A 22,353-nucleotide genomic window follows, 5' to 3' on the forward strand; every position below is an offset into this window, starting at 1 on the left:
CGCCTGCGGGGGGCGGGAGCCCTCGCCTGGGCCCAGCCGGGCGCTCTCGGCGCTGGGAGGCTCATCCGAGGGGGTCCCTGCCCGAGGCAGGTGCACCGTCAAACCTCTGCTGTCCAGACTCCCCCTCAGAGCCTCTCCCTCGGCCTCTGGGGGTGGTGGGGACACAGGGGCCGCCACCCCCGACCCCGCGGCACCGACCCCGGGACTGGTGGCCGCAGCTGGAGCCTCTCCGTCCTGCCCAGTGCCCGGCCCGCCAGCCGCGCCCCGCTCCTTGGAGGAGCGCCAGAAGCTGGGCAGGCGGAGCGAGGGCATCCTGAACCAGCTGTCCTGCGAGCTGGCCGGCACCGTGCCCACTGCCGGGTCGCCCCCCTGGCTTCCCTCGGCAGGGGCTGCAGCCTCCCCCACAGGCAGGCTGGTGGGGTCGGCTGCCAGCCGGGGGCCTCCGCTGCCCTCTCGGAGAGACGAGTCCGGCGCCGGGGGAGGAAGGCCGCCGGCGGCAGGCCCGGGTCTGAGCTCGGGCCCGGCGGGAAGGAGGGCCTGCTGCAGGGGGACCTCCGAGCCCACGCTTTCCGGGGGGCCCTCACTGCTGGCCCCTGGGGCCGCATAGGGGGCCCCCCCTGCTGCTGCGGGACCGGCGGGACCGGCAAAGGTGGGCTCCAGGTCCCCTCCCCTGGAAGACCTCATTTTGGGAAGGGCCGGTTTCGGCACGGCAAAGCCAGGCGTTTTCGCCTTCCCCTTCTCGCCATCGGTCTCAGGGGTCCCGTCCCCGGGGGCACCGGGCACGCCCACCTCCACAGCCAGGCTCTGTCCAGGGTCCCCTTTGGGCACGACCTCCTTCTTCGGGGACCGTCTGAAGGATGGGAGGCGGAGACGGGGCATTTTTAGGGGGCTGCTTTTCCCCTCGCGATCAATGTCTTCAGCCGGCCCCGCCCCTGAGGCCACTGCTGGGGTCCCCACACTGCCTGGCATCCCCTGGGACAGGGAGACACTTGTGCACAGCAGCTGGGAGCCCGGCCACGGGCCCACAGTGGCTTCCTCGGGGTCTGGCCCCAGCCCGGGGCTGGGGAGAGACAGGGCACGCCCCACAGGGTGCGGCTCCTCGTCGGCCACCGCGGCTGCAGAGCCTGGAAAACCGAACTTGGGGCCGTGAAATTTAGGAAAGGTCACCCGGACATCCGACGTGAGAGTCAGGGCGTCCACGGGGCCTGGGCGGCTGTCCAGTGGGGACAGCGGAACGTGCTCCCAGGACTGGATGTCGGCACAAACCGCAGAGCTGAGAAGGCGAGCCTGCCCCTGGGGCTCGGAGCGGGTGACCTCCTGCCGCTCCCCAGAAACGCGGGCTCCGGGGACGGTCACCTGGTATTTGGTAAGAGTGACGCGCTCACAAGACGTGGCGATAGAGGACTCGGTCACAGGACCACCGATATCGTGGCTGGCTGAAGAGAAGCCGGGCCGGCCCAGGTGGCGCCCGGGCACCGGTGGCTCCCCGGACACCCCGACAGACCAGTCCTCAGCGGCCGCCTCAGGGGCAGCTCCGGCAGGGCCAGATGTGGGGGCCCCCGGCGCTGCCGCCAGAAGGACCACACCTGGAGAAGACTTTCCCGGGGGAGAGAACACCTTGGGGATTTTGAAATGCGGTTTCTTAACTTTGCTCTTTTCCCCAGATTTGGGGCCAGAGAGTCCCTGCAGCTCAGCGGACGGAACAGCATGACCACTGGGATGCACTGCAACAGAGCCCTCGACGGCAGAGCACACACCTGCAGGACCATAGCTGAAGGCAGGGTCACAGGAAACTAAAGTCTTACTGGATGACGGACGGAAACACGGCACCGACACTTCGGGCAACTTGAACTTGCTGCTTCCTTCATGGTCACCCCCGCCCAGCTCTGCCTCCAGCTGGGCCCCTGGAGACTGCACGTCCACCTCCACCCTGGACGAGGAACAGTCCCCACGGGGGCCAGGAACTGAGCCCTTCTGACCCTTCACGTCCAGTTGGGGACCCTTTATGTCCACCTGGGGGCCCTTAAAGTCCACCTTGGGCATCTTGATGCTGGGAAAATGCACCTTGGGCAGGTGGCCCTTGAACCTGGCGCCATCTGCTTTGCCCTTGAGCTCGCCCAGGGCCACATCGCCCTCGGGCAGGGCCACCTCCACCTCTGCCCCTGGCAGCTGGACCTCAGCCGAGGGCAGCTGGACGCTGCCCTCTGGGGCCCGCAGGTCAACGCCCACGGAGGGCAGGCTCACCTCCCCCGTGGCCTTGGGCACCGTCACGACCACGGATGTGCCCAGATTCTTGCCGGAGGCTGACACGCCGAAGGACGGCATCTTGAACTTGGGCATCTTGAACTTGCTGGCCCCCTCCTTGTCACCCAGGCCGAGGTCCCCCTCCAGCCTGGCGCCGGGCGCCTGCACGTCCACCTCCACGCTGGGCAGGGCCATGTCCACCTCGGGGCCGGTCACCTGGCCCTTGGGGGTCTTCATGTCCAGCTTGGGCCCCTTGATGTCCACCTGAGGGCCCTTGAAGTCCACTTTGGGCATCTTGATACTGGGCATGTGCACCTTGGGCAGGCGGCCCTCGGGCAGCCTCACGCCCAGCTCACCCGTCTTCACGTCCACGTCGGCGGAGGGCAGCTCCACGCTGATGTCACTGGTCTTCACCTCGGCCTGCACGGAAGGCAGGGCCACGTCCACCGAAGCCTCCACGGGCTTGCCGGGGCCTGACACGCCGAAGGACGGCATCTTGAACTTGGGCATCTTGAACTTGCTGGCCCCCTCCTTGTCACCCAGGCCGAGGTCCCCCTCCAGCCTGGCGCCGGGCGCCTGCACGTCCACCTCCTCGCTGGGCAGGGCCACGTCCACCTCGGGGCTGGTCACCTGGCCCTTGGGGGTCTTCACATGCATCTTGGGCCCCTTGAAGTCCACCTGGGGCCCTTGAGGTCCACCTGAGGGCCCTTGATGTCCACCTGGGGGCCCTTGATGTCCACCTTGGGCATCTTGATGCTGGGCATCTGCATCTTGGGCAGGTGGCCCTTGAACCTGGCGCCATCTGCTTTGCCCTTGAGCTCGCCCAGGGCCACGTCGCCCTCGGGCAGGGCCACCTCCACCTCTGCCCCTGGCAGCGGGACCTCAGCCGAGGGCAGCTGGACGCCACCCTCTGGGGCCCGCAGGTCGACGCCCACGGAGGGCAGGCTCACCTCCCCCGTGGCCTTGGGCACAGTCACGTCCACGGATGTGCCCAGATCCTTGCCGGGCACCGACACGCCGAAGGACGGCATCTTGAACTTGGGCATCTTGAACTTGCTGGCCCCCTCCTTGTCACCCAGGCCGAGGTCACCCTCCAGCCTGGCGCCGGGTGCCTGCACGTCCACCTCCACGCTGGGCAGGGCCACGTCCACCTCGGGGCCGGTCACCTGGCCCTTGGGGGTCTTCACGTCCATCTTGGGCCCCTTGATGTCCACCTGAAGGCCCTTGAAGTCTAATTTGGGCATCTTGATGCTGGGCATGTGCACCTTGGGCAGGCGGCCCTTGGGCACCCTCACGCCCAGCTCACCCGTCCTCACGTCCACGTCGGCGGAGGGCAGCTCCACACTGATGTCACTGGTCTTCACCTCGGCCTGCACGGAAGGCAGGGCCACGTCCACCGAAGCCTCCACGGGCTTCCCGGGGGCTGACACGCCGAAGGACGGCATCTTGAACTTGGGCATCTTGAACTTGCTGGCCCCCTCCTTGTCACCCAGGCCGAGGTCCCCCTCCAGCCTGGCGCCGGGCGCCTGCACGTCCACCTCCACGCTGGGCAGGGCCACGTCCACCTCGGGGCCGGTCACCTGGCCCTTGGGGGTCTTCACGTCGAGCTTGGGTCCCTTGAGGTCCACCTGGGGGCCCTTGATGTCCACCTGGGGGCCCCTGATGTCCACCTGGGGGCCCTTGAAGTCCACTTTGGGCATTTTGATGCTGGGCATCTTGACGCTGGGCATCTGCACCTTGGGCAGGTGGCCCTCGGGCATCCTCACGCCCAGCTCACCCGTCTTCACGTCCATGTCGGCGGAGGGCAGCTCCACGCTGATGTCACTGGTCTTCACCTTAGCTTGCACGGAAGGCAGGGCCACGTCCACCTCGGGGCTGGTCACCAGGCCCTTGGGGGTCTTCCCGTCGAGCTTGGGCCCCTTGAGGTCCACCTGGGGGCCCTTGATGTCCACCTGGGGGCCCTTGATGTCCACCTTGGGCATCTTGATGCTGGGCATCTGCATCTTGGGCAGGTGGCCCTTGAACCTGGCGCCATCTGCTTTGCCCTTGAGCTCGCCCAGGCCACGTCGCCCTCGGGCAGGGCCACCTCCACCTCTGCCCCTGGCAGCTGGACCTCAGCCGATGGCAGCTGGACGCCGCCCTCTGGGGCCCGCAGGTCGACGCCCACGGAGGGCAGGCTCACCTCCCCCGTGGCCTTGGGCACAGTCACGTCCACGGATGTGCCCAGATCCTTGCCGGGGGCTGACACGCCGAAGGACGGCATCTTGAACTTGGGCATCTTGAACATGCTGGCCCCCTCCTTGTCGCCCAGCCCGAGGTCACCCTCCAGCCTGGCGCCAGGCGCCTGCACGTCCACCTCCACACTGGCAGGGCCATGTCCACCTCGGGGCCGGTCACCTGGCCCTTGGGGGTCTTCACGTCGTGCTTGGGGCCCTTGAGGTCTACATGGGGGCCCTTGAAGTCTACCTGGGGGCCCTTGATGTCCACCTTGGGCATCTTGATGCTGGGCATCTTGACGCTGGGCATCTGCACCTTGGGCAGTTGGCCCTCGGGCAGCCTCACGCCCAGCTCACCCGTCTTCACGTCCACGTCGGTGGAGGGCAGCTCCACGCTGATGTAAGTGGTCTTCACCTCGGCCTGCACGGAGGGCACGGCCAGGTCCACCTCGGGGCCGGTCACCAGGTCCTTGGGGGTCTTCACGTCGAGCTTGGGCCCCTTGAGGTCCACCTGGGGCCCCTTGAGGTCCACCTGGGGGCCCTTGATGTCCACCTGGGGCATCTTGATGCTGGGCATCTGCATCTTGGGCAGGTGGCCCTTGAACCTGGCGCCATCTGCTTTGCCCTTGAGCTCGCCCAGGGCCACGTCGCCCTCGGGCAGGGCCACCTCCACCTCTGCCCCTGGCAGCTGGACCTCAGCTGATGGCAGCTGGACGCCGCCCTCTGGGGCCCGCAGGTCGATGCCCAGGGAGGGCAGGCTCACCTCCCCCGTGGCCTTGGGCACAGTCACGTCCACGGATGTGCCCAGATCCTTGCCGGGCACCGACACGCCGAAGGATGGCATCTTGAACTTGGGCATCTTGAACTTGCTGGCCCCCTCCTTGTCGCCCAGCCCGAGGTCACCCTCCAGCCTGGCGCCGGGCGCCTGCATGTCCACCTCCACGCTGGGCAGGGCCATGTCCACCTCGGGGCTGGTCACCTGGCCCTTGTGGGTCTTCACGTCGAGCTTCGGGCTCTTGAGGTCCACCTGGGGGCCCTTGATGTCCACCTGGGGGCCCCTGATGTCCACCTGGGGGCCCTTGAAGTCCACTTTGGGCATCTTGATGCTGGGCATCTTGACGCTGGGCATGTGCACCTTGGGCAGGTGGCCCTCGGGCAGCCTCACGCCCAGCTCACCCGTCTTCACGTCCACGTCGGCGGAGGGCAGCTCCACGCTGATGTCACTGGTCTTCACCTCGGCCTGCACGGAAGGCAGGGCCACGTCCACCTGAAGCCTCCACGGGCTTGCCGGGGGCTGACACGCCGAAGGACGGCATCTTGAACTTGGGCATCTTGAACTTGCTGGCCCCCTCCTTGTCACCCAGGCCGAGGTCCGCCTCCAGCCTGGCGCCGGGCGCCTGCACGTCCACCTCCTCGCTGGGCAGGGCCACGTCCACCTCGGGGCTGGTCACCTGGCCCTTGGGGGTCTTCACATGCATCTTGGGCCCCTTGAAGTCCACCTGGGGCCCCTTGAGGTCCACCTGAGGGCCCTTGATGTCCACCTGGGGGCCCTTGATGTCCACCTTGGGCATCTTGATGCTGGGCATCTGCATCTTGGGCAGGTGGCCCTTGAACCTGGCGCCATCTGCTTTGCCCTTGAGCTCGCCCAGGGCCACGTCGCCCTCGGGCAGGGCCACCTCCACCTCTGCCCCTGGCAGCTGGACCTCAGCCGAGGGCAGCTGGACGCCACCCTCTGGGGCCCGCAGGTCGACGCCCACGGAGGGCAGGCTCACCTCCCCCGTGGCCTTGGGCACAGTCACGTCCACGGATGTGCCCAGATCCTTGCCGGGGGCTGACACGCCGAAGGACGGCATCTTGAACTTGGGCATCTTGAACTTGCTGGCCTCCTCCTTGTCACCCAGGCCGAGGTCCCCCTGCAGCCTGGCGCCGGGCGCCTGCACGTCCACCTCCACGCTGGGCAGGGCCACGTCCACCTCGGGGCTGGTCACCTGGCCCTTGGGGGTCTTCACATCCATCTTGGGCCCTTGAGGTCCACCTGGGGGCCTTGATGTCCACCTGGGGGCCCTGATGTCCACCTGAGGGCCCTTGAAGTCCACTTTGGGCATCTTGATGCTGGGCATCTTGACGCTGGGCATCTGCACCTTGGGCAGGTGGCCCTCGGGCAGCCTCACGCCCAGCTCACCCGTCTTCACGTCCACGTCGGCGGAGGGCAGCTCCACGCTGATGTCACGTGGTCTTCACCTCGGCCTGCACGGAGGGCAGGGCCACGTCCACCTCGGGGCTGGTCACCATGGCCTTGGGGGTCTTCACGTCGAGCTTGGGCCCCTTGAGGTCCACCTGGGGCCCCTTGATGTCCACCTGGGGGCCCTTGATGTCCACCTGGGGCATCTTGATGCTGGCATCTGCATCTTGGGCAGGTGGCCCTTGAACCTGGCGCCGTCTGCTTTGCCCTTGAGCTCGCCCAGGGCCACGTCGCCCTCGGGCAGGGCCACCTCCACCTCTGCCCCTGGCAGCTGGACCTCAGCCGAGGGCAGCTGGACGCCGCCCTCTGGGGCCCGCAGATCGACGCCCACGGAGGGCAGGCTCACCTCCCCTGTGGCCTTGGGCACAGTCACGTCCACGGATGTGCCCAGATCCTTGCCGGGCCCCGACACGCCGAAGGACGGCATCTTGAACTTGGGCATCTTGAACTTGCTGGCCCCCTCCTTGTCACCCAGGCCGAGGTCACCCTCCAGCCTGGAGCCGGGTGCCTGCACGTCCACTTCCACGCTGGGCAGGGCCTCGTCCACCTCGGGGCCGGTCACCTGGCCCTTGGGGGTCTTCACGTCCATCTTGGGCCCCTTGATGTCCACCTGAGGGCCCTTGAAGTCCACTTTGGGCATCTTGATGCTGGGCATGTGCACCTTGGGCAGGTGGCCCTCGGGCAGCCTCACGCCCAGCTCACCCGTCTTCACGTCCACGTCGGCGGAGGGCAGCTCCACGCTGATGTCACTGGTCTTCACCTCGGCCTGCACGGAAGGCAGGGCCACGTCCACTGAAGCCTCCACGGGCTTGCCGGGGGCTGACACGCCGAAGGACGGCATCTTGAACTTGGGCATCTTGAACTTGCTGGCCCCCTCCTTGTCACCCAGGCCGAGGTCCGCCTCCAGCCTGGCGCCGGGCGCCTGCACGTCCACCTCCTCGCTGGGCAGGGCCACGTCCACCTCGGGGCTGGTCACCTGGCCCTTGGGGGTCTTCACATGCATCTTGGGCCCCTTGAAGTCCACCTGGGGCCCCTTGAGGTCCACCTGAGGGCCCTTGATGTCCACCTGGGGGCCCTTGATGTCCACCTTGGGCATCTTGATGCTGGGCATCTGCATCTTGGGCAGGTGGCCCTTGAACCTGGCGCCATCTGCTTTGCCCTTGAGCTCGCCCAGGGCCACGTCGCCCTCGGGCAGGGCCACCTCCACCTCTGCCCCTGGCAGCTGGACCTCAGCCGAGGGCAGCTGGACGCCACCCTCTGGGGCCCGCAGGTCGACGCCCACGGAGGGCAGGCTCACCTCCCCCGTGGCCTTGGGCACAGTCACGTCCACGGATGTGCCCAGATCCTTGCCGGGGCCTGACACGCTGAAGGACGGCATCTTGAACTTGGGCATCTTGAACATTGCTGGCCCCCTCCTTGTCGCCCAGCCCGAGGTCACCCTCCAGCCTGGCGCCGGGCGCCTGCACGTCCACCTCCACGCTGGGCAGGGCCACGTCCACCTCGGGGCTGGTCACCATGGCCCTTGGGGGTCTTCACGTCGAGCTTGGGGCCCTTGAGGTCTACATGGGGGCCCTTGAGGTCTACCTGGGGCCCTTGATGTCCACCTTGGGCATCTTGATGCTGGGCATCTGCATCTTGGGCAGGTGGCCCTTGAACCCGGCGCCGTCTGCTTTCCCCTTGAGCTCGCCCAGGGCCACGTCGCCCTCGGGCAGGGCCACCTCCACCTCTGCCCCTGGCAGCTGGACCTCAGCCGAGGGCAGCTGGACGCCGCTGTCTGGGGCCTGCAGGTTGATGCCCACGGAGGGCAGGCTCACCTCCCCCGTGGCCTTAGGGCACAGTCACGTCCACGGATGTGCCCAGATCCTTGCCGGGCCCCGACACGCCGAAGGATGGCATCTTGAACTTGGGCATCTTGAACTTGCTGGCCTCCTCCTTGTCGCCCAGCCGAGGTCACCCTGCAGCCTGGCGCCGGGCGCCTGCACGTCCACCTCCACGCTGGGCAGGGCCACGTCCACCTCGGGGCTGGTCACCAGGCCCTTGGGGGTCTTCACGTCGAGCTTGGGGCCCTTGATGTCCACCTGGGGGCCCCTGATGTCCACCTGGGGCCCTTGAAGTCCACTTTGGGCATCTTGATGCTGGGCATCTTGACGCTGGGCATCTGCACCTTGGGCAGGTGGCCCTCGGGCAGCCTCTCGCCCAGCTCACCCGCCTTCACGTCCACGTTGGCGGAGGGCAGCTCCACGCTGATGTCACTGGTCTTCACCTCGGCCTGCACGGAAGGCAGGGCCACGTCCACCGAAGCCTCCACGGGCCTGCCGGAGGCTGACACTCCGAAGGACGGCATCTTGAACTTGGGCATCTTGAACTTGCTGGCCCCCTCCTTGTCACCTAGGCCGAGGTCCCCCTCCAGCCTGGCCCCGGGCGCCTGCACGTCCACCTCCACGGTGGGCAGGGCCACGTCCACCTCGGGGCCGGTCACCTGGCCCTTGGGGGTCTTCACATCCATCTTGGGCCCCTTGAGGTCCACCTGGGGGCCCTTGATGTCCACCTGGGGGCCCTTGATGTCCACGCTGGGCATCTGCATCTTCGGCAGGTGGCCCTTGAACCTGGCGCCGTCTGCTTTGCCCTTGAGCTCGCCCAGGGCCACGTCGCCCTCGGGCAGGGCCACCTCCACCTCTGCCCCTGGCAGCTGGACCTCAGCCGATGGCAGCTGGACGCCGCCCTCTGGGGCTCGCAGATCGACGCCCACGGAGGGCAGGCTCACCTCCCCCGTGGCCTTGGGCACAGTCACGTCCACGGATGTGCCCAGATCCTTGCCGGGCCCCGACACGCCGAAGGACCGCATCTTGAACTTGGGCATCTTGAACTTGCTGGCCCCCTCCTTGTCACCCAGCCCGAGGTCACCCTCCAGCCTGGCGCCGGGCGCCTGCACGTCCACCTCCACGCTGGGCAGGGCCACTGTCCACCTCGGGGCCGGTCACCTGGCCCTTGGGGGTCTTCACATCCATCTTGGGCCCCTTGAGGTCCACCTGGGGGCCCTTGATGTCCACCTGGGGGCCCTTGATGTCCACCTGAGGGCCCTTGAAGTCCACTTTGGGCATCTTGATGCTGGGCATCTTGACGCTGGGCATCTGCACCTTGGGCAGGTGGCCCTCGGGCAGCCTCACGCCCAGCTCACCCGTCTTCACGTCCACGTCGGCGGAGGGCAGCTCCACGCTGATGTCACTGGTCTTCACCTCGGCCTGCACGGAGGGCAGGGCCACGTCCACCTCGGGGCTGGTCACCTGGCCCTTGGGGGTCTTCACGTCGAGCTTGGGGCCCTTGAGGTCCACATGGGGGCCCTTGATGTCCACCTGGGGGCCCTTGATGTCCACCTTGGGCATCTTGATGCTGGGCATCTGCATCTTGGGCAGGTGGCCCTTGAACCTGGCGCCGTCTGCTTTGCCCTTGAGCTCGCCCAGGGCCACGTCGCCCTCGGGCAGGGCCACCTCCACCTCTGCCCCTGGCAGCTGGACCTCAGCCGATGGCAGCTGGATGCCGCCCTCTGGGGCCCGCAGGTCGACGCCCACGGAGGGCAGGCTCACCTCCCCCATGGCCTTGGGCACAGTCACGTCCACGGATGTGCCCAGATCCTTGCCGGGCCCCGACACGCCGAAGGACGGCATCTTGAACTTGGGCATCTTGAACATGCTGGCCCCCTCCTTGTCGCCCAGCCCGAGGTCACCCTCCAGCCTGGCGCCAGGCGCCTGCACGTCCACCTCCACGCTGGGCAGGGCCAGGTCCACCTCGGGGCCGGTCACCTGGCCCTTGGGGGTCTTCACGTCGAGCTTGGGGCCCTTGAGGTCTACATGGGGGCCCTTGAGGTCTACCTGGGGGCCCTTGATGTCCACCTTGGGCATCTTGATGCTGGGCATCTGCATCTTCGGCAGGTGGCCCTTGAACCCGGCGCCGTCTGCTTTCCCCTTGAGCTCGCCCAGGGCCACGTCGCCCTCGGGCAGGGCCACCTCCACCTCTGCCCCTGGCAGCTGGACCTCAGCCGAGGGCAGCTGGACGCCGCTGTCTGGGGCCTGCAGGTTGATGCCCACGGAGGGCAGGCTCACCTCCCCCGTGGCCTTAGGCACAGTCACGTCCACGGATGTGCCCAGATCCTTGCCGGGCCCCGACACGCCGAAGGATGGCATCTTGAACTTGGGCATCTTGAACTTGCTGGCCTCCTCCTTGTCACCCAGGCCGAGGTCCCCCTGCAGCCTGGCGCCGGGCGCCTGCACGTCCACCTCCACGCTGGGCAGGGCCACGTCCACCTCGGGGCTGGTCACCAGGCCCTTGGGGGTCTTCACGTCGAGCTTGGGGCCCTTGATGTCCACCTGGGGGCCCCTGATGTCCACCTGGGGGCCCTTGAAGTCCACTTTGGGCATCTTGATGCTGGGCATCTTGACGCTGGGCATCTGCACCTTGGGCATGTGGCCCTCGGGCAGCCTCTCGCCCAGCTCACCCATCTTCACGTCCACGTTGGCGGAGGGCAGCTCCACGCTGATGTCACTGGTCTTCACCTCGGCCTGCACGGAAGGCAGGGCCACGTCCACCGAAGCCTCCACGGGCCTGCCGGAGGCTGACACTCCGAAGGACGGCATCTTGAACTTGGGCATCTTGAACTTGCTGGCCCCCTCCTTGTCACCTAGGCCGAGGTCCCCCTCCAGCCTGGCCCCGGGCGCCTGCACGTCCACCTCCACGGTGGGCAGGGCCACGTCCACCTCGGGGCCGGTCACCTGGCCCTTGGGGGTCTTCACATCCATCTTGGGCCCCTTGAGGTCCACCTGGGGGCCCTTGATGTCCACCTGGGGGCCCTTGATGTCCACGCTGGGCATCTGCATCTTCGGCAGGTGGCCCTTGAACCTGGCGCCGTCTGCTTTGCCCTTGAGCTCGCCCAGGGCCACGTCGCCCTCGGGCAGGGCCACCTCCACCTCTGCCCTGGCAAGCTGGACCTCAGCCGATGGCAGCTGGACGCCGCCCTCTGGGGCTCGCAGATCGACGCCCACGGAGGGCAGGCTCACCTCCCCCGTGGCCTTGGGCACAGTCACGTCCACGGATGTGCCCAGATCCTTGCCGGGCCCCGACACGCCGAAGGACCGCATCTTGAACTTGGGCATCTTGAACTTGCTGGCCCCCTCCTTGTCACCCAGCCCGAGGTCACCCTCCAGCCTGGCGCCGGGCGCCTGCACGTCCACCTCCACGCTGGGCAGGGCCATGTCCACCTCGGGGCCGGTCACCTGGCCCTTGGGGGTCTTCACATCCATCTTGGGCCCCTTGAGGTCCACCTGGGGGCCCTTGATGTCCACCTGGGGGCCCTTGATGTCCACCTGAGGGCCTTTGAAGTCCACTTTGGGCATCTTGATGCTGGGCATCTTGACGCTGGGCATCTGCACCTTGGGCAGGTGGCCCTCGGGCAGCCTCACGCCCAGCTCACCCGTCTTCACGTCCACGTCGGCGGAGGGCAGCTCCACGCTGATGTCACTGGTCTTCACCTCGGCCTGCACGGAGGGCAGGGCCACGTCCACCTCGGGGCTGGTCACCTGGCCCTTGGGGGTCTTCACGTCGAGCTTGGGGCCCTTGAGGTCCACATGGGGGCCCTTGATGTCCACCTGGGGGCCCTTGATGTCCACCTTGGGCATCTTGATGCTGGGCATCTGCATCTTGGGCAGGTGGCCCTTGAACCTGGCTCCATCTGCTTTGCCCTTGAGCTCGCCCAGGGCCACGTCGCCCTCGGGCAGGGCCACCTCCACCTCTGCCCCTGGCAGCTGGACCTCAGCCGATGGCAGCTGGACGCCGCCCTCTGGGGCCCGCAGGTCGACGCCCACGGAGGGCAGGCTCACCTCCCCCGTGGCCTTGGGCACAGTCACGTCCACGGATGTGCCCAGGTCCTTGCCGGGCCCCGACACGCCGAAGGATGGCATCTTGAACTTGGGCATCTTGAACTTGCTGGCCCCCTCCTTGTCGCCCAGCCCGAGGTCACCCTCCAGCCTGGCGCCGGGCGCCTGCACGTCCACCTCCACGCTGGGCAGGGCCACGTCCACTTCGGGGCCGGTCACCTGGCCCTTGGGGGTCTTCACGTCCAGCTTGGGCCCCTTGATGTCCACCTGAGGGCCCTTGAAGTCTACTTTGGGCATCTTGATGCTGGGCATGTGCACCTTGGGCACGTGGCCCTCGGGCAGCCTCACGCCCAGCTTACCCGTCTTCACGTCCACGTCGGCGGAGGGCAGCTCCTCGCTGATGTCACTGGTCTTCACCTCGGCCTGCACGGAAGGCAGGGCCACGTCCAACGAAGCCTCTACGGGCCTGCCGGAGGCTGACACTCCGAAGGACGGCATCTTGAACTTGGGCATCTTGAACTTGCTGGCCCCCTCCTTGTCGCCCAGGCCCGAGGTCACCCTCCAGCCTGGCGCCGGGCACCTGCACGTCCACCTCCACGCTGGGCAGGGCCTCGTCCACCTCGGGGCCTGGTCACCTGGCCCTTGGGGGTCTTCACGTCCATCTTGGGCCCCTTGAGGTCCACCTGGGGGCCCTTGATGTCCACCTGGGGGCCCTTGATGTCCACCTTGGGCATCTTGATGCTGGGCATCTGCATCTTGGGCAGGTGGCCCTTGAACCTGGCGCCGTCTGCTTTGCCCTTGAGCTCGCCCAGGGCCACGTCGCCCTCGGGCAGGGCCACCTCCACCTCTGCCCCTGGCAGCTGGACCTCAGCCGAGGGCAGCTGGACGCCGCCCTCTGGGGCCCGCAGGTCGACGCCCATGGAGGGCAGGCTCACCTCCCCCGTGGCCTTGGGCACGGTCACGTCCACGGATGTGCCCAGATCCTTGCCGGGCCCCGACACGCTGAAGGATGGCATCTTGAACTTCGGCATCTTGAACCTGCTGTCCCGGGCTACCCACTCTGTGTCCCGACGTCCCATGTCACCCTTCTGTGTTTCTTGTGGTTCCTTTCCAGTCGTTTTTTTTCGGCCTTTTCTGAATGCTCTGGTATCTTCTCCATCGCTCCCCTCTGGGTCCTTCTGCAATTTTATGGCAGTGAGGTGTGTGGACCTGTGTGTCTGTGTCTTCTCCTGTCCTCGCCTCCTTCCCCTCCCTTGCCTTTTGTGTGGTCCAGCCCGTGAATGGCCGTCCTTGGACCTGCCTGACGTTCCTCTTTCGCTCCCTCCCCTCCCTGCCCCTGTGCGCTGCTTCTTTTCTCCTCCCCCCATCCTGTCCCACCCAGCTCTGCTCTTGCTTCCTCCCGGGTGCTGGAGACCCTTCCGTGACCCTGCCCCTCCGTGTCTGTGGGCCCTGTTCTCCAGGGCTCTGTGGCCTGCCCGCTCCTGCCTGGGCCCTGCTCAAGGGTGACCCCCCTCGTGCCGTCCCGATCAGAGTTTCTTTGGAAAAGGTCAAGTTGTGTGTCTTCATGTTGGGCATTCGGAGGTGGGCCTCAGCTGGCCAGCCCTGTGTGCGGCCTTCCTCTGCAGCTCCCTGCAGGGGCTGCCTTCCCTCCCCGTTTTCCGCCCTTGTCCCCGCTCCCTCCTTGTGGCTCTCCCTGCCCTGTTGGGGGCTTGTGCCTGTTTGGGTTTCCCTTGTGACACAGGCTCCTGGGGGATGTTTCCCTCCTGTGACAATTCTTGGCCTCTGGGGTTTATGCCAGCCCCACAGCTCAGGGCCCTCTGTCGGCTCTGCAGGTGGCTGCCTGTGGAGGGCACGTCCCCTCCCGGGCATCTTCCCACCTCGGCCGCTCCCCTGCCGCAGACAACAGCCCTCAGTCCCGTGGGGTGTCATCCCAGGACCCTGCCCCCTCCAGGTCCCGGGCCTGCACAGCCCTGCCCTGGCCCCTCCATCCGATGCCCCACCCACGACGCCCCACCTCTGGGCCCACCTTGAACTGCAGGTTCAGGAGCCTCCTCCTCCGCGGGCCGCCGGGCCCTGAGCGGGGCTCCGGCTCCTCTGCCAGGAACTGGGCCTCCGCGTCTGAGCTCGTGGGGGATGCATCCGGGGCCTGGCCCCTCTCACAGGCCTCCGAGGAGCTGCGTGACCTCCGCGGCCCTCGCTTGGTCTTCATGGCTTGGAACTTGGGCCAAGAGAGCCTGTCCCCCCGGGGACGCCGGCCTCGGCCCTCTCTGGGCCGGGAGATGAGTCTCTCCTGGTCTCCGTCTGCGTCCAGCGTCCGCACAGGGGTGTCCGTGCTCCCGTAGGCCACGCCCACGTCCTGAAACACAGGGAGAGGGTGCCTGTGGCCGCGAGCACACGGCGTCCGAGGCCCGGGCGTGGGGACACCCTGGCCTGGGCCCAGGGGCCCTGGCGGCGGCGGCCGCACCTGCTTCTCTGTGCGCTCCGGGGCATCCTGAGCGGCGCCGTGAGCCCGCTCGCCGTCCCCACCGGCGGGAAGTTGCCGCTTGATCCTGAGCTGGACCTTGTACGGCTCCGAGTACTGGAGGATTTTGAGCGCATCCTCATAGCTGATGTTGTCGAAGAAGATGGTGGCGCTGAGCAGCTGGTCCCCTGGACAAGCACAGAGTGGGCATGGCCTCAGCTCCCCAGCCCTGCGCTCATGGAGGAGGGCCCTGCGGGGGCGCGTGCGTGGGGGGGGCCCGACTCACTGCCCAGCCCCCCCCCCCCCCCGCCACCACAGGGCAGGCACTCCTCGGGATGGGGCCCGGGGGTCGGGGGCCCAGGGACGGGGCGGCTGTGGCACCTTCTCTCAGGCTGAAGAGCCTGGCGGCCGAGGAGCCCTGCAGCACCTGCTTCACAAAGATGCCCTGGTCCCCGCCGCCCGTGACGCTGTAGCCGCTGACTCCAGCCTCTGCCTCCGTCTTCAGCGTCACCTCCGTCGCCTCCTGCGCGGACAGGGCAGAAGCGTGCCAGGGCCGCGGTTGGGCTCAGTGCCGGGGCTCCCTCCCCCGAGAACTGAGACCCCCAGCCTCGCCCCCAGCAGCAGAGGGCGAGGGGAGGGCCCCACCGGGCAGGCCGGGGAGGCAGCAGCACCCGCCTGCACCTGCGGTGGGAACGGCCTTTTCCCGTCTCCGCCCCCACCTGCCCGGACTTGGGGGCAGCCTGTCCGCAGCCATGCAGACCCGGAGGGCTCGGCCAGCAAGGGGGAGAGGTCTCTGCTCCCCGCGACCCGAGCCTTGCTCCGTCTCTCTCTGCTCACTCTCCGGCACCGCAAGCTCCGCTCGCCCACGAGGCAGCTGCTGCTCGAGCCGCGCAGGGTCACCAATGCCGAGGGAAATGCCGCCGGCCTGGCCTGGGGCGTGGCGGGGCCCTGGCGGCCAGCAGAGCTGGACCCCTGCCCAGCCGCTGACAACAGAACAGGCCACAGGGGGCCGTGCCCCTGCCTCACTGGCAGCCACAGACCCGGGCACCGTCTGGGCACGCCTGGTCACCCGTGTGTAGCCGGGTCTGTGCACCGAGGTCCTCTGGCTGGAGTCCAGCCCTTCGCTGCGGGGCGCCGGGCCGTGGGGAGGCCTGGGCTGGCCTTCGGAAGCCCTTGAGCCCCAGGCCTGACGGGGGGACAGGGGCCAGCCACAGGGCACAGGAGCACGCTGCCATCCCCCCTGCCCCTGCTTCCCGCCCTGCCGCAGCCCTTGTTGAGGGGCCCACCGCCCCTGCATTCCCGCCTCACCCACCTCTGCACGACTCATCTTGGAAAATGTCCGGGAGTCCCCGGAATCCCGCTTCCACCAGGACCGCCGTCGCCCCGAGGAGGCTCGCCTGCTGGGTGTGTCTTCCTACAGCCACAGACACCGAGGGTGACCCGCCTGCCCCAGCCCCGCCGTGGGGACGCTATCTGCACCCCCCGTCCGGAGCCAGCACGCCCCCTCCCCACAGGTGGGCCCGCGAACACACACTCCAGGTGAAGGGGGAGGAGCCGGAGAGCAGGGCCCGCCGGGCACCGCGGGCTGCGCAGGCCGGCGGAGCGCTGCCGCACAGGGCAGTGCAGCGGGAGAGGCGTCCCCTTGGGGCCCCATGCCCACGCCCGCCCTGCGCCCGGGGGCCTCTGTCCGGCAGGCTCACCGGGCGTCCGAACTCCTCCGTCACGCACTCGTAGACGGGCGAGGACCCCTGTGGCCGAGGCCGAATGGTCTCGTCCGCGGGCCCCTCGGTCACCTGGCGGGAGGAGAGAGCCGGGTGACCCTCGGCCACACAGGGTGGGCCCGGCCCGGGGGAGGGGTGGGGTTCAAGGAGGCCTCGCCCCCTGGGCCTCACTCACAGAGGGGTCCTCCTCCGGGTCCGTGTCTGGCAATCCGGGCTGCAGCTGGCGGCCGGACACTGTGGAGAGAGAGGCAGACTCAGGGCCGCCCGCAGGTCGGCGGGCCTGAGAGCGGGGGCCCAGGGGCCCCAGAGGCCGTGGGAGCGGGGTCACCTCGCCTGGCCGCTGAGCCTGAGGCCGCCTGCAGGGTGGACCCACAGCCACTGGGCGGGAGGCTGGGCCTCAGGTGAGAGGGCTGCGGGCCAGGACGGGCAGCTCAGACCGAGGGGCGACCTAGTCCCAGAAAGGCGCCAGGGGCGAGCACCGCGACGGTCGGCCCGAGGGGACGCCGAGTCCGGAGCAGCTGCAGCGCGGAGCCCAGACGTCCTGCACTCGGCAGACGAGGCGGCCGGACGCCCAGAGACACGGGAGGGCGGGGCCGCGCCGAGGGGCAGCGTGGGGAGGGGACCGTCTCCGAACCCCGCCGATGCGGCGTTTAGGAGGGGCCCCCGGCAATTGTCGAAAACTCGTCCCAAGCTAAAGCGAACCACGTTTAGAGGGTTGCTGGGAAAGGCACGGCACCGAGGGAGGAAGACGGTCACAAGGAAACACGTCACGTTTGTAAAGACGACGAGCGGGAGTGCAGGAGCAGAAAACGCACTGGGGCCGGGGGGGGGGGGGGGGGGGCGCGGCGCGGGGGGCGCGGCGCGGGGGGGGGGGGGGCTCAGCGGCAGAACCGACACAGAGGCCAGGAGAAAGGAGAGCGGGTCGGCCGGTGAGCGGCGCGAACCCAGCGGGAGGACAGGGAAAACGGGCCGGGTGCCTGTGGGGCACCGGCTCTGCGTGGGTGCATCGTGTGCACACGTGTGTGCATGTGTGTGCGCATGTGTGTGTGCGTGTGTGGAGCGGAGGTCCCGCAGGGGAGGAGGGGGAGGGGCGGAGGCACGTCTGAAGACGTGATGGCCGAGAGAGCCGCAGGTCCACGGAGCTCAGCAAACGCACGAGGACGGGCCCCGCGACACACCGGCCAGGCCCAGCTCAGCTGAGCACTCGGGAGACGGAGGGGACGGCGGAAGCCACCGGAAGGAAATAATTGGACCACAGCATCAGGGCACGAGGACCACGAGGAGCCGACACCCTGGAGCCGGAGGAGAGGGAAGGATCTACTCAAACTGTCGAGAGGAAAACGCCGTGACCAAGGATTCTGTGTGCAGCGAACTGGCCGACTCGTTTGAAAACTGAAGGTGAAGGCAGCGGAGCCAGCAGACAGAGCGGCCCTGGGGGGCTGGGGGGCGCCCCGGCCTGCAATGCCACGGCAAAGGGGCGGGCCCCACGCACCGGCTCAAGCCCGCGGGCCGGAGCGGAGCGTGGCCTCTGCAGAAACACAGTTTTCCGCACTCGGTCTCTGAACTTCCTGGAGAGACACGAGACCCCTCGCGGCTGTGGGGGGGGCCGGCACACTCCTCGCGAGAACGGCCGGGCATCTCAGGCTGGGCAGGCGGTGGTCGCCGTCACGGCTCTCGGCCGCGGCAGGGCGGCCGCTGCGGACGACACACGTGTGAGGGAGAGTGGCCACGCCCCAACGATGCTGTGTCCACGGAACACACGCAGGCCGATGCCCACCAGCCGCCCGAGTGAGGCAGGGATTGGGACGCCGTGGCGCTGGCGTCCTGATGCACGGGGCGTGGCGGCTGTGACCGTCCAGCAGAAAGGACACGGGTGTGTTGGGCCCAAGTTCCCTGATGTTACCAGAGTTAGGCAGGCGCTGCCTCGGGTGGGGGGCCTGGGACCACCACCAGGCGGCACCCCCACAGCACACCAGGCGGGCCGACCAGCAGGCACCTGCTCTTGGTGACCTCCAGCATGCCCCTGCGTCTGCGGACACCTGCTCGCAGAGTCCAGGTGCGCCGCAGGGAAGCCGAGGGACGGGTCGGCAGGTCCGCAGCCCCAGCGGCAGGCATGCCACCCCATGAGGTGACCGCGGCCTCACCAAACGGGGCAGGCAAGACTGCACAGCCTGCCACCGGCCAGCAAGCTGCCACGGACCACGCTGCCTGGCGTGGCCCGACCCACGGCCCTCCTGAGGGCACCGAGGCCGCCACCGAGGCGGACCACACGCTGGCGCCTTTCAAACGCCTCCGTGAGCGTGCGGTGGTGTGAGTGACACTCGGCGTCTTCCCCGACTCCCCGTGGGGCTGACGCACGTGTGTGAGCCGGAAGGCGGGGACAGAAAGCCCAGAACGGTTCCCACTCCACGTGCCCACTCGGCTCAGACAAGGCAGCCGAGTTATTGCAGAAGGAGGACAGTACATCTTCCCACAACGGCTCTGGGCGGACTGGCTATTTCTCTGTGGGTGGTGGGGGGCGGGGGCACCCGGAACGTCACCCCGCACATAAAAACTAACTCAGGGTGAGTCACAGAGCCGGGTGTGAAACCTAAACTCCGAAACCAGAAGGAAACGGGGGAGATTCCTTGCCACTCGGAAGAGGCAGAGCTCTTTGAGGTAGCACACAGAAGGTGTGAATCATAGAAGAAAGTGTGGTAAGTTATATTTCATCCCAATGAAATACCTGTGGTCTGGAGTGGCATTCTTTTCTAAAAAATTTCTGTTGATTGACTGATTTCAGAGAGAGGGAGAACGAGAAACACGGATTGGCTGCCCCACCCAGGCACTGATGGGCTGATGCCCGGATGTGCCCTGACCAGGGGGTGGACCCGCAGCCTTGGGAGGACGCTCTACCCAGCTGAGCCGCCCGGCGGGGTGGAAAGGCATTCTGAAGGAAATGAGAGGTAACCGATGTGTCTGTCGAAGGGTCTGCATCCAGAACGACAGTAGAAAAAGATAGCCCTGGCTGGCGTAGCTCAGTGGATTGAGCATGGGCTGCGAACCAAAGCATCGCAGGTTTAATTCCCAGTCAGGGCACATGCCTGGGTTGCAGGCCACGGCCCCCAGCAACCGCACATTGATGTTTCTCTCTCTCTTTCTCTTTCTCCCCCCCTTTCCTCTTTAAAAATAAATAAATAAAATATTTTAAAAAAAGAAAAAGACAAAACCCTCAATTAAAAATGGGCAGAAGCTTGGAGCAAACAGGTCCGGAAAGCTGTTTGCAAACAGGTCCTGATAAGCGCAGGAAAAGACGGCGGGCGCCCTCAGGCAAACGGGAACCGAGGCAGAAAACCAAGGGGATGGAGCAAAGGTCCCAGAAGCGCGCCCAGTCAGACGCCAGCTGCAGCAGACCAAGGTCCTGCTGCTGGACCCCCTGTCTCCAAATTAAAAACGTCCCTGTTGGCCCCCCCTCGACCCCAAGAGGCCCCGTTCCCTGTGGGCTGGAGAGCCGCAGCCGACGGCATAACAATTGTGCTTCCAGGAGACGCACGGAACAGTTCTCCCCCGGGACCGGAGAAGCGCCGAGAGGAGCCGGCGGAGGGCGTGACGGTGCAGAGGCTACGGCGACGGAGCACGTCGAGTCCCACCGCGGGCCTGGCGGGGGGACAGAGACAGACACCGCATGACCTCTGACGCGAGTGCGCAGAGAATCCTGCCCACCGAAAGCAGGAGACGGGCGACCCGACAGCAGAAAGGGCAGGGAAGCTTCCGAAAAGCAACTAACTCACAAGGAAGCCCCAACCAGCCGGCCAGCTGACCCAGAGAGGCGCGTGGCCCCTCCGCCAGTGGCGGCATCGCGGCCCCGCCCCGCCCCGCCCCGCGCTCAGCCAGGGCCAGACCGCGTCTCAGCGCAGCCCGCCTGCGGCCCCTTAGCGCCACGCCCGGCTTCGCAGGAAGTCAGGCGGGCGATCGCCCTGACATGCGCGCACAAATGCCCTCCTAGCACCGTTTCAGAGCCCAGACACCAGAAGGCTCAGAAGTCCGTCACGGCTGGAACAAGAACAGCGCCGGGTGCTCGGCCTGTGGCACCGCGCAGGGCGAGGCGTGTGAACGCACCGCGTCCCCGGGCAGCGCGGGCGCAGGAGCGGGCGGGGGAGGGGCCCTGGCGGCGAGGGTGTACCTGCCAATCCCGGCGCTGGCTCCACTGGTGTGTACACTTTGGGAAAATGCTGCACACCTAGGGTTTGTGCCCTTTTCCAAGGAAAAAAATTCAATCCTACATAAAATTGAAATGAGGAAATCATAAACGCTGTGCCGATAAATCCGAACACTCAGAAAAATTGGACGTATTCCTAGGGAAACACCCTGCCAGCCCGGCAGGAAAAACAATCGGAGTAGCTCTGTGCAACCCAACAATCAAACCCTTTATCTGCAACCTTCCACGGGTCTTGCCCAGCCCCGCCCTGAACGGCTGGGATCCCTCTCCAGCCCCAGGACCGCCCCCTGCTGGTGACTCCTGGGATCGGGCTCGGGCTCGGGGGCTGCACGGCGCCAGTCCACAGGCAGCAGACAGGGCCTGCCAGCCCTGGGCATCGGAGCCAGCCGGACCCTGATTCTGGCCCCGAGGGAGGGGGAGGCGGAGACTAGAGCCTGTCCCTGCGGAGTCCTGCTCCCACCCTGGCGCTGGGTCCCACTCTCCCTGGCCATGGTTTCCCTTCCCGTTCCGCCCAGACCCTCGCCCCCTCCCCAAAGCGCGGGCACTGTGGGTAGACAACGAGGCAAGTGAGGCTGGCAGAGCGGCAGCTGCGTGCCCAGGCTGGGCCAGGCTGGGCCAGGGCAGTGGAGGGTCTGGCCGGCCTGGGGTGCAGGCAGCCCCCGCAGAGGGGTGGGCGGGCCGGAAGCTCCTGGCCACCCAGAAGCCCAGCCTCCCTCCCTCAGCCTCCGCAGCGAGGCTCTGAGTCAGACGACAAAACAAGGGCCGGTGGCCGCCCTCCTGGGCGGGCGGGCGGGCAGGCATGGCCCCGTGGGGGCGGCATCGGCACAGGGCAGAGGGGCTCCGGGACCCCGGGCAGGGGGAGGCCGGGCCAGCAAGCGGGGTTTCGAACCAGGGTGCTGGGGAGGCTGTGTTTCCAGGGGCAACGTGGAGGAAGGGCCCCCGAGCGGGGCAGGGACCGCAGGCCCCGAGAAGCCCTACCCCCAGCCTGCTCCAGGGAGTCCCGTGGGCGACGGGGCGGGTGAGGGAGGTGGGGCGTGCCCAGGCTGGGAACCTGCGGTGGGGGAGCGCGGCTGCCCGGTGCAGGCTGGCCCACGGGCCCGGCCGCCCCCTCAGCGGGCCGAGCCCACCGCCGCGGGAAGGAAGAGCAGGCAGGGGAGACGGTGGCCCTGGGAAGTCGCCTTAGGCTCTGGGTCCCCCATGCCCCCATGGGAGAGCCCCAGCCCGGCCAGGGGCAAACAAACAGGAAGAAGGAAACCGGCCGACCGGGCAAGGCTGCTGGGCCGGCTCCAACCTGGCCCCCGGGGGCGGGGACAAGGAGGCATCCGGGACCCTCAGAGCATCTTGCTGCCAGTGCCCTGCCCTGAGGGGGCCGCCCCTCAGTCCCCAGTGCAGGGGAGGCGTCCC

General features: G+C 67.7%; 1 protein-coding gene across 1 annotated transcript in view; it reads right to left on the reverse strand.

Annotated features, from left to right (window-relative positions):
* The window catches only part of AHNAK2 (AHNAK nucleoprotein 2), a 32,415-nt gene that overhangs the window by 1,208 nt on the left and 8,854 nt on the right, over window positions 1-22,353 (reverse strand). Inside the window, 26 exon segments of the mRNA XM_036017644.1 lie at window positions 1-2,922; window positions 2,964-3,458; window positions 3,894-4,241; window positions 4,301-4,588; window positions 4,642-5,700; window positions 5,741-6,433; window positions 7,250-7,684; window positions 7,727-8,117; window positions 8,119-8,222; window positions 8,224-8,292; window positions 8,295-8,537; window positions 8,539-8,648; window positions 8,651-8,803; window positions 8,839-9,661; window positions 9,663-9,773; window positions 10,077-10,128; window positions 11,596-12,038; window positions 12,081-13,118; window positions 13,120-13,200; window positions 13,253-13,747; window positions 14,596-14,925; window positions 15,034-15,218; window positions 15,412-15,553; window positions 16,343-16,444; window positions 16,731-16,823; window positions 16,927-16,985. Of these exon segments, the coding sequence (XP_035873537.1) occupies window positions 1-2,922; window positions 2,964-3,458; window positions 3,894-4,241; window positions 4,301-4,588; window positions 4,642-5,700; window positions 5,741-6,433; window positions 7,250-7,684; window positions 7,727-8,117; window positions 8,119-8,222; window positions 8,224-8,292; window positions 8,295-8,537; window positions 8,539-8,648; window positions 8,651-8,803; window positions 8,839-9,661; window positions 9,663-9,773; window positions 10,077-10,128; window positions 11,596-12,038; window positions 12,081-13,118; window positions 13,120-13,200; window positions 13,253-13,747; window positions 14,596-14,925; window positions 15,034-15,218; window positions 15,412-15,553; window positions 16,343-16,444; window positions 16,731-16,823; window positions 16,927-16,985 (11,264 nt within the window).

The sequence above is a fragment of the Phyllostomus discolor genome, chromosome 1, assembly GCF_004126475.2.
Source record: "Phyllostomus discolor isolate MPI-MPIP mPhyDis1 chromosome 1, mPhyDis1.pri.v3, whole genome shotgun sequence".
NCBI classification, from domain to species: Eukaryota; Metazoa; Chordata; class Mammalia; order Chiroptera; family Phyllostomidae; genus Phyllostomus; species Phyllostomus discolor.